At 34.9% G+C, this 14,605-nt stretch overlaps 1 protein-coding gene across 1 annotated transcript in view; it reads right to left on the bottom strand.

The window, feature by feature from the left end:
• Positions 1 to 14,605, bottom strand: part of SAMTOR (S-adenosylmethionine sensor upstream of mTORC1) — an 86,925-nt gene that overhangs the window by 56,519 nt on the left and 15,801 nt on the right. The window contains exon 2 of the mRNA XM_040472204.1: positions 12,957 to 13,098. Within this exon, the coding sequence (XP_040328138.1) occupies positions 12,957 to 13,098 (142 nt within the window). The remainder of the gene's footprint in view (positions 1 to 12,956; positions 13,099 to 14,605) is intronic.

The raw sequence follows: 14,605 nt of genomic DNA, 5'->3' as shown, positions 1-14,605 counted from the left end.
GACGCTTAACCGACTGCGCCACCCAGGCGCCCCTAGTTTTAATTCTTATATATAGGAGTTGAAACCCATTCTTCATAAATCAATTATTTATTAAGTATTAAGAATACAGAGCCCCCATGTGCCAGGCACATCTGTGATGAGAAAACAAATTGGAGAAGGGATTGCTGCTCTCAAGGAGCTCAGATTAGTGAATAAGACAACTATACAATAATAAAGAAAATACAACTGATAAAGATAATATACAGCTGATAACCCAATCAATCTAGAGTCAGTAATATATGCTGACTTTAGAAATATAAGTAGGAATAATCAAGAAAGAATGCTAGGTGGGAGGTGAGTGCTCTTCTGGCAGAGTAGCATGAGCAAAGGCACAGTAGATAAACACAGCAAGGATCCTGCAGAGATGGACATCCATTCAAGATATGTGAAACGTAAGGTGCCGAGAAGAAAACAGATGGATGGACTCACAGGTAAAAAGATCCTGAGGCCAACACAAATATAGTGGGGAAAGGTGGCTAGGTGACACTGGAGTGATAAGCAAGCCTCAGATCCCACAAGACTCCAAGGCCAATGTAAAGATGTGGTATTTAGAAATCTAATCTAATGACAGTAGTTTAGTGATTTCCTGGGGCTGGGGCTAATTACAAAAGTGTACAAAAAGTAAATGCCACCAAAAAGGAGAGCCTTGAAAAGATATTGCTTCTGGGGGAGAAAGGAGGCACTTTGAAAAAATGGAGGTATCTCTGGAGGTTTGGTGATAAAAGGAAAAAATTAAGCAATTAAGGATAATGAGCCTACTGAGATGTTATAAACTACATATTAAAAAATGTTAAGTCAGACCAAAAGAGGACAATATATATTAAAGGCACTTTACTTTTGTATTTGTGGCAAACAAGGTTCTTCAGAATTAAAGAACCAAGTAAGCCACCCAAACCCCTACAGACACTCCAACAGAATAGACAAACCCATAAAATAAATGCTCAATGAATACAGAAACCAAACAAGGTTCTAATAGAAGGGAAGAGAAAAACAATTAAAACCAGTGGATGAAAATTATCAAAAACATAGACTCAAAAACAGCTATAAAAGAGAAAAAAACTGTAACATTTTGGTATTAATTATATATAATAAAGCAACTGCAGATATGAAAGAACATTTCAAATTTGAAATTAAAAAGCTGAGAACAAAAAGGAATGAATAATGGAGAGATATTCCATGAAAATAGAGAGGAAGATGCAATATTGCCACAATGTCAGTTCTTCCCAAACTGATCTATAGAGTCTGTATAATCCCAATGAAAATCAAGCCAAATTATTTGGTGGAGACCGACAAACTAATTCTAAAGTTTATATGGAGAGGCAAAAGACCCAAATAGCCAACACATTTCTGAAGAAGAACAAAATTGGAGGACTGACCACTATTGGACTTACTTTATATAGTGGATCAGAACAGGGTGGTGCTGGTGACAGAATAGACAACTAGACACATGGAACAAAACATCCCAGTAGACCCACACAGATATACTCAAATGAGTTTTCAATAAAAGAGCAAAGGCAATATAATGGAGTAAAGATGGTCTTTTCACCAAATGGTGCTGGAACGACAACTACATACCAGAAAAATGAACCTAAACAGACATCACACCTTTCACAACACTTAAAATGGATTATAGACATAAATGTAAAACACGAAACTATAAAACTCTTGGAGAGTTTTATAAACTTCCTAGGAGAAAATCTAGGTGACCTTGGGCTTGGCAATGACTCTTTGGATGCAACACCAAAGTCAAGATACATCAAAGAAAGAATTGAGAAGCTGGACTTAATTACAATAAAAAAAAATGCTCTGCAAAAGAGAATGGGAGAGAATGAGAAAAGAATGAGAAGACAGACAAGGACTGGGAGAAATATTTGCAAAAGACTTATCTGATGAAGGAACTGTTATCTGAAATATACAAAGAATTCTGAAAACTTAATGGAAAACAAACAACCCGGTTTAAAAAAGGGCAAAAGAAATGGATAACTCACCAAAGAAGATATACAGACAGCAAATAAGCTTATGGAATATGCTCCAGGTCATGTATCATTAGGGAAATGCAAATTAAAATAGCAACACGACACTACTACACACTAATAACATCAACACTACCAACTGCTGGTGAACATGTGGAGCAACAAGAACTCTTCATTCATTGTTGGTGGGAATACAAAATGATAAAATCACTTTGGAGACAATTTGGCCGTTTCCTACAAAATTAACTCTACTTTTACCATACAATCCAGCAATCACACTCCTTGGTATTTGCGCGCGCGCGCACACACACACACACACACACACACACAAATAAAAACTCACTTCAACACAAAAGCCTGCACATGGATGCTTACAGCAGTTTTAGTCATAACTGCCAAAATTTGGAAGCAATAAGTTGTCCTGCAGCAGGTGAATAAAGAAAAAAATTGTGGTACATCCAGACAAGAGATTCTTACTCAGTGCTAAAAAGAAATGAGCTACCAAGCCATGAAAAGACATGGAGGAAACTTAAATGCCTATTAAGTGAAAGCTGTCAATATAAAAAGATTATATACTATGATTCCAACCCTATGACATTCTAGAAAAGGCAAAACTATGGAAAGAGTAAAAGAGTCTGTGACTGGGGAAGAAGGGATGTGCAAGCAAAGCAGAGGATTTTTAGGGCAAGGAAGCCATCTGTATGATACTATAATGGTGAATATTTGTCATTATATATTTGTCAAAACCCACAGAATATACACCACCAAAACCAAATCCTAATGTAAGCTATGGACTTTAAATGATAATGATGTGTCAAAGAAATTCATCAATTACAATATAATGTACCATTCTGGGTGGATGTTGACAGGGAGGATACTGGGCATGTGTGTGGGCAGGGTGTTTATGGGAACTGTACTTTCTGCTCAATATTACTGTGAACCTCAAACTGCACCAAAAAAATAAATCTACTTGAAAGGGAAAAAAACCCAGGTCAGAACAGTTATCATGTGTCTCCTGATGTAATACACTGGGAAGGACACAATATCACCTAAGTAATATTCTTGCTAATATGCTTCATTTAAATGTAATCAGAGGGGTGCCTGGGTGGCTCAGTCTTTTGAGCGACCGACTTCGGCTCAGGTCATGATCTCACGGTTTGTGAGTTTGAGCCTCGCGTCGGGCTCTGTGCTGACAGTTCAGAGCCTGGAGCCTGCTTCTGATTCTGTCTTCCTCTCTCTCTGTCCCTCCCCCACTCATGCTCTGTCTCTCTCTGTCTCAGAAATAAATAAAAAACATTTAAAAAAATCTAATCAGAAAAAAACCATACAAATCCAAATTGAGAGTCTATAAACCTTTATAAGATGTCTGTGTCATAAAAGAAAAAAAAAAGGAGAGAGAGAGATTCACATGAGTCAAATCATATTTGTCTTTCTCTGACCGACTTGTTTCACTTAACTACAGAGAACAAACTGTGGGTAGCTGGAGGGAGGTGAGCAGGGTAATGGGCTAAATGGGTTATAGGCATTAAGGAGGGCAGTTGTGATGAGCACTGTGTGTTACATGTAAGTGATGAATCAGTAAATTCTACTACTGAAACTAACATTACACTCTATGTTAACTAACTAGAATTTAAATAAAAACTTCAACTAAAGAGAAAGCTAGAGAATTTACCTCAACTAAGTGCAATGATACACCTTGAAATATTTAGGAATGAAAGTCTTGTGATTTCTGCAACTGACTACCAAATGGTTCAGTAGAGAGGGAAAGGGGAGAGAAGGGGTGTGGGGGGGGGAGGGGAGAAAATGGAAAGAAGATACAAAATAAGACTAAAATAGAGAAACATTTTTTTTCAGAAGCTGAAGGAAAGAAAGTGTGAGTCAACGATTTTTATCCAGCCAAGCTGCACATTTTGTAACAAAACTATAGGAAAACAGCTTTTTGTATGTAAGAACTTAGGGAACATCATAGTTGCAAGCTGGTTTTAAAGGATTTACTAGAAGATGAAGTTCATCCATGAGATGGCTGAGAAATGTTGATGAAGAGGCTAGTTAGTAATGAATGAAAAGCATTAAATGAATAAAAAAAGGAAAACTTTATAATGCTGAAGACCACAATTTCCAAAGATATAACAGTTATGAATATTTATGTGCCATTTATCATAGCAGCCTTCACTAAGCAGAAACTCCATGGGATTCATGGAGAAACAGACACAACTAACAAGAGAGAACTTTAATACATGACTCAATCAAGTGAATGGATATTAGGTAAGGTTAGAGAAACCAAAAAGAGTATAATGAGGTTTATCTTATCTACATAACAAACTCTGCTCTCTAAAGAGAGTATAAATTCTTTTCAAGTGCACATGGAATATTCACAAAACTACCATATACATATACTATGTCATGAAGAAAACCACAGTAAGAGCCACAGGAAAAAAAATAAAAATCATCCTATTACAACACAATAAAAGTATAACAGAATAAAACAAAAAAATCCCTTTCACCTGGAAATTTAAATCCATTAATATATTCACATATATATTCATAAATTTAAGGAGGAAACTCATATACATTTCCACAGATGCTGAAAGGACATTCAACACAATTCAACACCTATTCCTAAAAAAAAAAACAAACAAAACAATACACTCAGTAAAATAGGAATTGATGAACACTTCCTAAAAGTAAAATTATGCATATATATCAGCCAAAAAGCCAGCCACGTTTTTAACGGGAACACAATGCACACATTGCTAAATGAATAAGACACAGCTATGTAGCAGACAAGAGAAAAAGTATTAGTCAAAAAAAAAAAAAAAAAAAAGAAAAGAAAAGAAAGAAAGAAAAATAAAAAAAACTGGAAAGAAAGAAAAATGTATATTCACAGATGAGTTTACCTAGACAACCCAAAAGAATCAATCATAAACCAATACCAATAGACGTAAAAATACAAAAATCAAAAGCCTCCATATATATGTGCATATACAAACAATAGCATATCTGAATATATAACAGAAGTGAAGGTTACATTTACAACAGATCAAAATGATAAAACACCTAGGAATAAATGTAACAAGAAAATGCACATATTCAGAAAACCAGTATTCAGAAAACCTTAAAACACTACTGAACAACTCAAAAGCAGACTGGAACAAATAGAAAAATACATATCTTTTTCATGGGCATGATGATTCAACATTACAAAGATGTCAGTTTTCTCCAGTTATCAAAAAATTTAATGAAATCCCAATAAAAATACAAAGTTTTGCAAGTTTAGTTAGACCAGTTGGTTCTAAAATACACATAAAAAAAAAAAAAAAAAAAAAAGGAAAGAACCAAGAAAACCCTGAGAAAGAAGAGCAGTGGTGGCGCAGGGGAAGATGTTACAGAATAACATTGATTAAATGATATAGACAATGAAACATAACAAAGTCCTAAAAAAGAACCAACCATAGCATATAGTTGGCTAACATGGCATATAAGTGTCATGCCAAATCACTGTAGAAAAGGTGGTGCTTTTCATAAATGATGTTGGAGAAACGGGAATTATATTGGGGGAAAAGTTAGATCTATACTTCCCAACAAACACTAGACTGAATTCCAAATAGGTCAGAGATCTAAATGTAGAAAATGATATCATTCAAGTACTATAAGAAAACTAGTGAGTAAATGAGTGAATTACTATTAGGAATTCTTATAGTCTGGGAATCAGGAAAGCTTTTCTAAGGTAAGAGAAATCTGGAAGCAATAAAAGAGATACATGTGATGACGTAAAAACAAAGATTTCTACATGGCAAACCAAAAACCTGCATGGCAAAAGGTATTAATGAAGACAAAGGGCACATATCTTTAAGTCATAAAAAGCTATGAAAAAATCAAGATAAAAGGAACCAAAACCAGTGGAAATAAAGTGTCAAAAACATGAACATAATTCACAAGGGGCAAATAATTTTTAAATATATAAAAACATACTCAACCTCACTCACAAGAGAAACATAAATTAAAACCACAAAGAGATATCAGTTCCCACCTTATCAAACTGGCAAAACTTCTAAAGGTAGGTGAGACTGTGAAGAGATAGGTATTGTTTTTTGTTGACGGAACTACAAAATGATAAAACCTCTAAAGAGGGTGATTTGACAAAATCTAACAAAATTACATATACGTTTACTCTTCTACTCTGCAATTGCACATCCAGGAATCTACAAAGATACAATGCCAAATGTACAAAATGAATATGCACAAGGTTATCCATTACAGCACTATTTTTAACAGGAAAAACTTGTAAATAACTTACGAAAATGAAGAAGGTATCTATTTACTTGCAGTTGGTCAATTCATGTTGTCAACTTGACTGGGCCAAGGGGTACCTAAATATCTGGTCAAACATTCTGAGTGATTCTGTGAGGATGGTTCTGAATGAGAGTAAAATTTAAATAAGTAAACTGAGTAAAGCAGACTGTCCTTCATAATAGGGGTGGGCCTCATCCAATCACTTGAAGGTCTGCATAGAACAAAAAGGCTGACCCTCCTCCCTAGAGTATGAAAGACTCCTCCTGCTTGACTGCCTTTGAACAGGGACACTGATTTTTTTCTTGCCTTCAGACAAACTGAAACATCAGCTCTTCTTAGGCCTCAAGCCTGCCAGTTTTAGGACTGGAACTACACCACTGATTCTCCTGTGTCTCTAGCATGTCAACTCACCACTGCATATCTTAAGATTTATCAGCCTCCATATACACAGGAACCCATTCTGTGAAGAACCCTGACTAATACAACAGTGATCTCCATGACATATTAAGTAAAGAAGAAGGGTATAAAACAGCATATACCATATCCCATTTGAATACAGATAATGGGTGGTTATGTATGTGTATGTGAATTTGGTTAATTCTGCAAAAAACAAACAAAAAAACAACAACAAAATAATGTTACCTGAAAATAATTTGTTACTTGGATAAAACAAGTAACAAATGAAGAAAATGGAAGGGAACCTTTTTTGAATACACCTTTTTATAAAGTCTTGACTTCTGAACCATGCAAATGTTTTATATTCTCACAAAATAAAATAGGGGGGGAACCCATAAAACTGAAAGCGAACATAACCATATACAAAAGAACTATTTCAAGTAACTTTTAAACACAGTATCCTGACCCTTAGTGGTTTATGTTCTAAAGACAGAAGAACTACAAAGATACTTTAAACTTCATCCAGCTAGTTTTACTGCTAGGTAAAGTTTAGAACTAAAATTGACATTGTAGTTTTCAAACTATTTTATGTGAACTGTAGGACAAAGCAAATGTATTAATGTTATTCAGAACTAAGTCCTTTAGCAGCACATCTAGTGCCCAGATCTTAATTTAATTTCTAAATGCCCTAACTAAAAGAAACAGGCCCTAAGAAGAAATAGTTTGATTCTAAGCCTTGGGTGGCAAAACTAAAGGGTTATTTTGTACTACATAGTAACAAAGTGCTCAAAAGTGATTTCAGAACACAGAAGCCAGCTATATATGGAATATGGAATAATTTGAACATACTCCCCCTCAAAAAAAAAAAACAAAGACTGATGGAAAGAATGAATAAATAACAATGCAGGAGGCTACTGTGATATAAAAACCCCCCAACCAAAAAACATACTTATCACAATTGGAATTACTATACCAATTCCTTATTGTTAAGAATTGATGACTAAACAGAAAGAATTAGGGATACGTATATGTTTATTTCTACCCAGCCTTTCTGAAGAACACATAATCATTCCCTGTTCATAAAGAAAAGGTTTTATTTACAGAAGCTAATAAATAAAAAGAATGATACAAGTTGAAAAAATCATTCTGTGGGGCACCTGCGTGGCTCAATCGATTTAAGCGCCAGACTTCGGCTCTGCTCTTGATCTCATGGTTTGTGAGCCCTGGGTCAGGCTCTGGGCTGACAGCTCAGAGCCTGGAGCCTGCTTCAGATTCTGTGTCTCACTTTCTCTCCATCCCTCCCCGCTCACACCCTGTCTCTCTCTCTCTCTCTCTCTCTCTCTCTCTCAAAAATAAGTAAACATTAAAAAAAAAAAATTAAAAAATCACTCTGCAATCCCAAATGAAATAGTTTATTTAATAAACAGAAGTAAACCTGTTAGCTGACAGACTGTCAGGAGACAGGATTGATCCACAAGCCAAAATGTCCCTCTACATATTACTTGCTAATTGCAAAGGGAAAATATAAGTTTACAATGGAAGGACCACCTACACCAAATGGCAAAATTTAGCAGGTAACCCGACAATAAGAACTTGCTAATGCAATGCAGTAAGTGTGCAGTTTCACCTAACAGATATTCTGTCAAAAATAATGTTACCTGATTCAACACTTTAGATCAGTTTATAAGAAATAAAGGACACTGCAAAAGTAGATAAATGGCTCCATGAGAAAACAATCAAATAAATCCAAAACACAGGACACAAAACTAGTTTTGGATTAGGATATAGAAAATCACAAAGGGCCCCTGGTTATGCTGTAGCTATGGGGGGAAAAAGAACTATACACTCTAAAAAAACAATGTATTAAAAAGAAATCAAGAGAGCTGAGGATACAAAAGGTATAAAGGAACTAAAGAAAGGCCTAGATGAGAAGAGATCACAGGCACTTTGTACATTTGTTGAAAAGGTGTATAGGCAGCAAAGGATCATGTCTTCCAGGGTAGAAGGATTTTGTTTGATTAAAGGGAAACCAGCAGAGCTTTTAATGGTTGCTTAGAATGGTGTGACAGACTGGAATCTTTAAGAAACCCAAATGCAAAGATTGTTCTCCCTGTTCTATTCCTGCATCCCACCCCCACCCCCCTCCATAGGTCTTGATTTTCAAATATGAAAAAGGCAAGGGAAGTACTAGAGGCTTGGAGTGGGACTAAAAAGCAGGGAAAATTCTTTGCAGTCTTCTGTGGACCTAGGTCCCAGAGTCTTGCTAGAGGACTGTGCCTGTAATATACATAAAACAGGACTCACCCTCAAAGCATTTGAAGACACAAGTGAAATGCAACTATGTAATTCAACTTCAACTCAGTTTAACCCCTGATGGATCAAAGTGTGTCCCTGTCTCACTGGCTGCCTGTTAGAGGGAAAAAACAAAACAAAACAAAAAGCATGCCCTTTCTAGGAAAAACTAATATTATGTCAGTCTCTTCTAAACATAATGCGGGGCGCCTGGGTGGCTTAGTCGGTTGAGCGTCCGACTTCGGCTTAGGTCATGATCTCGCAGTCCGTGAGTTCGAGCCCCGCGTCAGGCTCTGGGCTGATGGCTCAGAGCCTGTAGCCTGCTTCCGATTCTGTGTCTCCTTCTCTCTCTGCCCCTCCCCCGTTCATGCTCTGTCTCCCTCTGTCTCAAAAATAAATAAATGTTAAAAAAAAATTTTAAACATAATGCTAGTATATATTTTTAAAAATTACCAGACATACAATGAAGCAGGAAAAAAAATGATCCATAATCAAAAGAAAAAACAGCCAAAAGAAACAGATCTTGATAAACCATATATTGGAATAAGCAAACAAGGACTTTATAACAATTACCATAAGTATTTTTTTTTAAGTTTATTTGAGAGAGTGTGCACAAGGGTGAGGAGCAGAGAAGGAGAGAGAACATCAGTCTCATGAACTGTGAGATCCTGACCTAAGTAGAAATCAAGAGTTGGATGTCTAACCTACTGAGCCATCCAGGCAACCCTATAAATCTTTCTAATTCAGAAAAAGATGAAATTTAAGAGAACTTTAAGAGAAAAATTAAATAATCTAAAGATGAGCCAAGTAATTATACAAAAATTGAGAAAAATGGTATCTTGAAAATCTCTCTTGGTAACTGACAGAACAAAAAGCCAAAAAGAAAAATCAGTAAGGACATACAGATTATTTGAACAGTGCTATTAACCACCTTGAATCAAAAACCACAAAATATAGAATGTGGGATATTTTTCAAATAAACTGTCATTTCTCAAAAAAACTAAATGTTGTGGGAAACAAAACCAAGAACCTAAAGAAATGCAACCACCAAATGCAATGCATGAGACCTAATTTGATTAAAAAAAAAAAATTACAAGCACATTTTGGGGACAATAAAAAAAATCTGAATTTTTGAACTAAGTATTTTAGGAAATGAGGAAATTACTGTTAATTATCTTAATGTGATGATGGTATTATGCTTATGCTGAAGAATGTCCTTATTCTTAGGAGACGTGTGGGAATGAAATATCATGTTATCTGCAATTTACTTGCAAATCCAGGAAAATGTGTTTGTTTCCCTGTGTGTACAAAGAGTTAGAAAAAGCAAATATTTTTATTAATCATACAGCTATGCCTTTGTGTTATGTTTTTAGTATTTCATGCTATAAATCAAATTTAATTATTTTTTGAAGGAAATCATACGTGGAATTCTTCAAGCTAAACAGCCAACAAAATCTTAGCAGGGTAATGTCAGTAAGCCTTACCTTACATACCAAATTCTTATGAAGTTTTAAGTATAACTAACTGAACAGAAACTTCTGTCAAACTCTTTTAAAAGCCCACTTTAGCTCTCAAAGTACTATTGCTTTCTTAGAATTGTCAATAGAGAAAGGAATTTTATAAAGTCAAGTTAAAATTATAGATAAATCAAGTTTCAAAATTCAAAACTGTTTTGTAGCCTTTTCTCTCAAGCTAGTTTTAAGTTAAAGTAAAGACATTATAAAACTCCTCATGGGATTACTTTCCATAGTAAATTTATTTTACAATATTTGCCACTGTTCTTTTCCTGCAGTTTGACCTAAATTCTTACGAATGTTCCCTTTCAGCAGTTTGACTTAAAAATGACCTTTTTCAAACACATGTAGATACAATAACTATTGATAGCAACCACACATCTAAGGAAAAAGAAGAGAGAAGTGTGAGCACAGATTATTTACGGAAGGTATAAGCAAATGCTCCTATGAGAATATCACACATCAAAGTCCATTTAAGAAGCAGTCTGAGAGCTTGCCTGGTATACCTGAATACTAATTTTAAAGCAGTGCTGCTAAAAGCCAAGAATGATGGTCTTAAATAGAGATGGTGCTGATTTCCTGATTGGATTATGTCATTACTCCGTGTTACAAGGGAAATAACTGGTTCAGTAATACATTTCATTTTGCATTTCTTAGCTTGAGGGAGAAAATGTATATTTTCTAAAAGAGAGATTTTCTCTCTAGAACCAAGCAGAAAACACCAAACATTTAAGTTCCAAGAATCTTATTTCCTATTGTTCTGGTTCCTTTCTTTCTCCAACTCCACAATTCTTGGGGTCCGCAATCTACTGATAACACCTTTTCACTCCTCCTCACTCACCTCATATTTTCAACTCCCTACTTATGTATCACTATAATCACTACAACATACAATTTCCCTTCCCCTTCTCTTGAGTCATTATACTCAATTGAGCATTAATTTTATTATACTGTTCTGTCCATTCACTTTCTCACTCTCTAAGAAAACTGCCTCACTATAACTTTGCACCTTGATTATCACATTAGCTTCCTAACTGATTTCCTGATTTACATACTCCCCTTCCTATAGTCTATCTTAACACAGTAATTAATTCTTAAGAATTCTTGACACACTTTAAAGGTTAATAAAATCCTGTTACTCTTCTTCTTAAAACATCCAGTGACTCATCTCACACAGAATAAAAGTCAATGTCTTTAACCATGGTTTACAAGACCCTACGAAATCCAGCTGGTCAGTATCTTATTTTCTACCACTCTTCTTCTCATGTTTCGCTCTAGCCACATTAGTCTCCTTGCTGTTTCAAAAACATGTCAGCACAGTCCTACCTCAAGGCCCCTGGACTTGCTAGGGCTTGTTGTCTCACTTCTTTAATGTTTTTTACATGCATCATTTCTGGGAGGCCTACCCTGTCTACCATACTTAAAATTGTTTTATTTTTCCTTGCTTTGTTTTTCTCATGAGACTTACCATTATCTGACCCAGCATATCTTTAATTTATGTAATGTTTCTTGCCTCTAACCCTCATGAGCATGTAACCTCCATGAAAGCATGGATTTTGTTTGGCTGACTGTTGTACTCCCAGGGCCTGTGATGTGACTAGCACACTGTGGACAATCATTAAAAATTATTAAATGAATAAATAAAATAAATAAATTAAATATGCATTTTTCTCTGGATTATTTGTTGAATGAATGAAATATGCATTATAACAACTTTTAAATGAGATTAAAACAGAAATTTTGGATAAAAAATAGCTGCAATGAAATATAAACCAGATATTATCATAAATTCATTGTCCGTGCAGAAAGATAATGTTTTGTTTTCTGAGAATTCAATTTATAAATTCAATCAATACATATATCCGTTCTAATAATTTTACTACCAAGAGAAATGACCAAGAGTATTTCATTTTGATGTCTTAAATTTATACAATGAGAAAATAAGCATTATCCAAAGTAAATTTAAGTGCTGGAATACTCTGAATTATATATCCAAAATTCAGGATTTTGACACTTTTAAGAGGTTTTCAAATTTTAAAATACAGAAAATCACGTTTACTTGAATCCAAATATGGAGAATTATAAAAAGAAATTTCTATACTATAACTTATCAATGAAGTTAAGTGTTAAAACTCATATTTTAAATGTACTGATGTTTAAGTATATTTGATGCATTTAAAGCTATACTTTTATTTTTATTTTTTAAAGCTACAATTTTGAAAGGCTGAAACAAAACTTCAAGTTATGTCAAAGAAAAACATTTTGATTAAAAAGGGATGAATGATATAAACTTAGAGAAAGTGTGGCAAGGGGGAGAAGTTATTTAAAAAAATAATCTGTTTTAAAACAGTCCTATTTTGGTACAGTAAATTATACAAAGCATTACTTGGATTTCAGACTTTAAACGATATAGTAGAAACCAAAAATGTTAGTTCATAAAAACACTCACCTACAACACCATTCAATACGACCTTCGCCCTCACAAGTTTTTGCCCAATGGTTATCTGCCAAATTTTTCATTGCAACAGCATATTCACAAAGTGTTTCCTCATCCTCACAATGTTCTCGCCAGATCTTATCAAAATCTCCCACTAAAAACAAGGGAAAAGATGAATTAAGTTAACTTCACTTACAAATGTCTCAGGCTTTTAAAAGTTTCTGCGTAATCTAAAATTACTTAAAGATGAATATAAGCAAAATTATAAAGTCAAGTTGCATCAAGTTTAAACTAGAATTTTAAAAGCTCCTTTATGCAAATAGATATATCATTTTAACTATGATGATTTGATAATCAAATAAATTTTCACCAATTTAAACAGATGGATTTGTGAAGCTGAATGAAACTAACACACATAAGTAGGAGTTATCAGTTTATAAACTAAAAACACACTGGTAGGGGACAATTATGGCTGGGTATTCAAACATTAATTATCCTGGTACCCTTGGGCAATTTGACCTTGCGGCACAAAGTTACTTAAGCCTGCTTCTTGCCTGTTATTTTCTTGGATCTCTACATACTGATCAGTTTCCTATATTAAAAAGGGGTATGGGTGCCTGGGTGGCTCAGTCGGTTGGGCCGAGTTAAACTCAGGTCATAATCTAACAGCTCGTGGGTTCAAGCCCTGCGTCAGGCTCTGTGCGGACAGCTCAGAACCTGAGACTGCTTTGGATTCTGTGTCTTCCTCTTTCTCTTCACCTCCCTCATTCATACTCTGTCTCTTTCTCTCTCTCTCAAAAATAAGCAAATCAATCAATAAAAAAAGGGTTGATAGGTGAGATGGCACCATAAATTACCAAGATAAATATTTTTATTTCTTCACTTGGATGTGTTCTAGGCATATTGTATTTTAAAAAATTATAATTATAGGGCAAAAATGTTGCTAAAGAAACTACCTTAGAAGCCTCTCTGAAGTTTTAAGTCTTTACAAAATGTTCTGAATAAACATTATAAGCTGACTATATATATACATTTTAAGTTTATTTATTTATTTTGAGAGAGAGTGAGAGCAAGCATGAGCAGGGGAGGGGCAGAGAGAGAGAGGGAGAGAATCCCAAGCAGGCTCCATGCTGTCAGCACAGAGCCCGATGTAGAGCTTGAACTCACAAACTGTGAGATTGTGACCTGAGCCAAAACCAAGAGATGGATGCTTGGCCAACTGAACCACCCAGGCACCTCATAAGCTGAGTATATTACTGAGCCACGATATTACTTCTGGTTACTATGGGGTTTTTTTGTTTTTGTTTTGTTTTTTGAGAGAGAAAGACAGCAAGCAGAGGTGGGACTCGATTTCACAACTGTGATATCATGGACCTGAGTCAAAATCAAGAGTTGGATGCTTAACCTACTGAGCCATCTAAGCACCCCTTGCTACTATCGTTTTAAAAATATTAAATAAGTTCTCACTTTTAATATGAAATCTGAAACAGCAATATGAGTTCCAATAAAGAATGGTATGAGGATGCTATGCCAAATAGATGACATTAACATAATTGTAAGGGTAAAAGAGTAAACAAAAATTATCAAAGTAGCTTCACTCAATGTCCTTAGTGGTAAGATTTAGGTTCTCTTGCTTCATGTTCAAATGTAGGCAATTGTTT

Source organism: Herpailurus yagouaroundi, unplaced genomic scaffold, assembly GCF_014898765.1.
Source record: "Herpailurus yagouaroundi ecotype Mexico unplaced genomic scaffold, PumYag 100, whole genome shotgun sequence".
In the NCBI taxonomy this organism is placed as follows: domain Eukaryota; kingdom Metazoa; phylum Chordata; class Mammalia; order Carnivora; family Felidae; genus Herpailurus; species Herpailurus yagouaroundi.
This window is presented reverse-complemented; position numbering and strand designations above follow the sequence as displayed.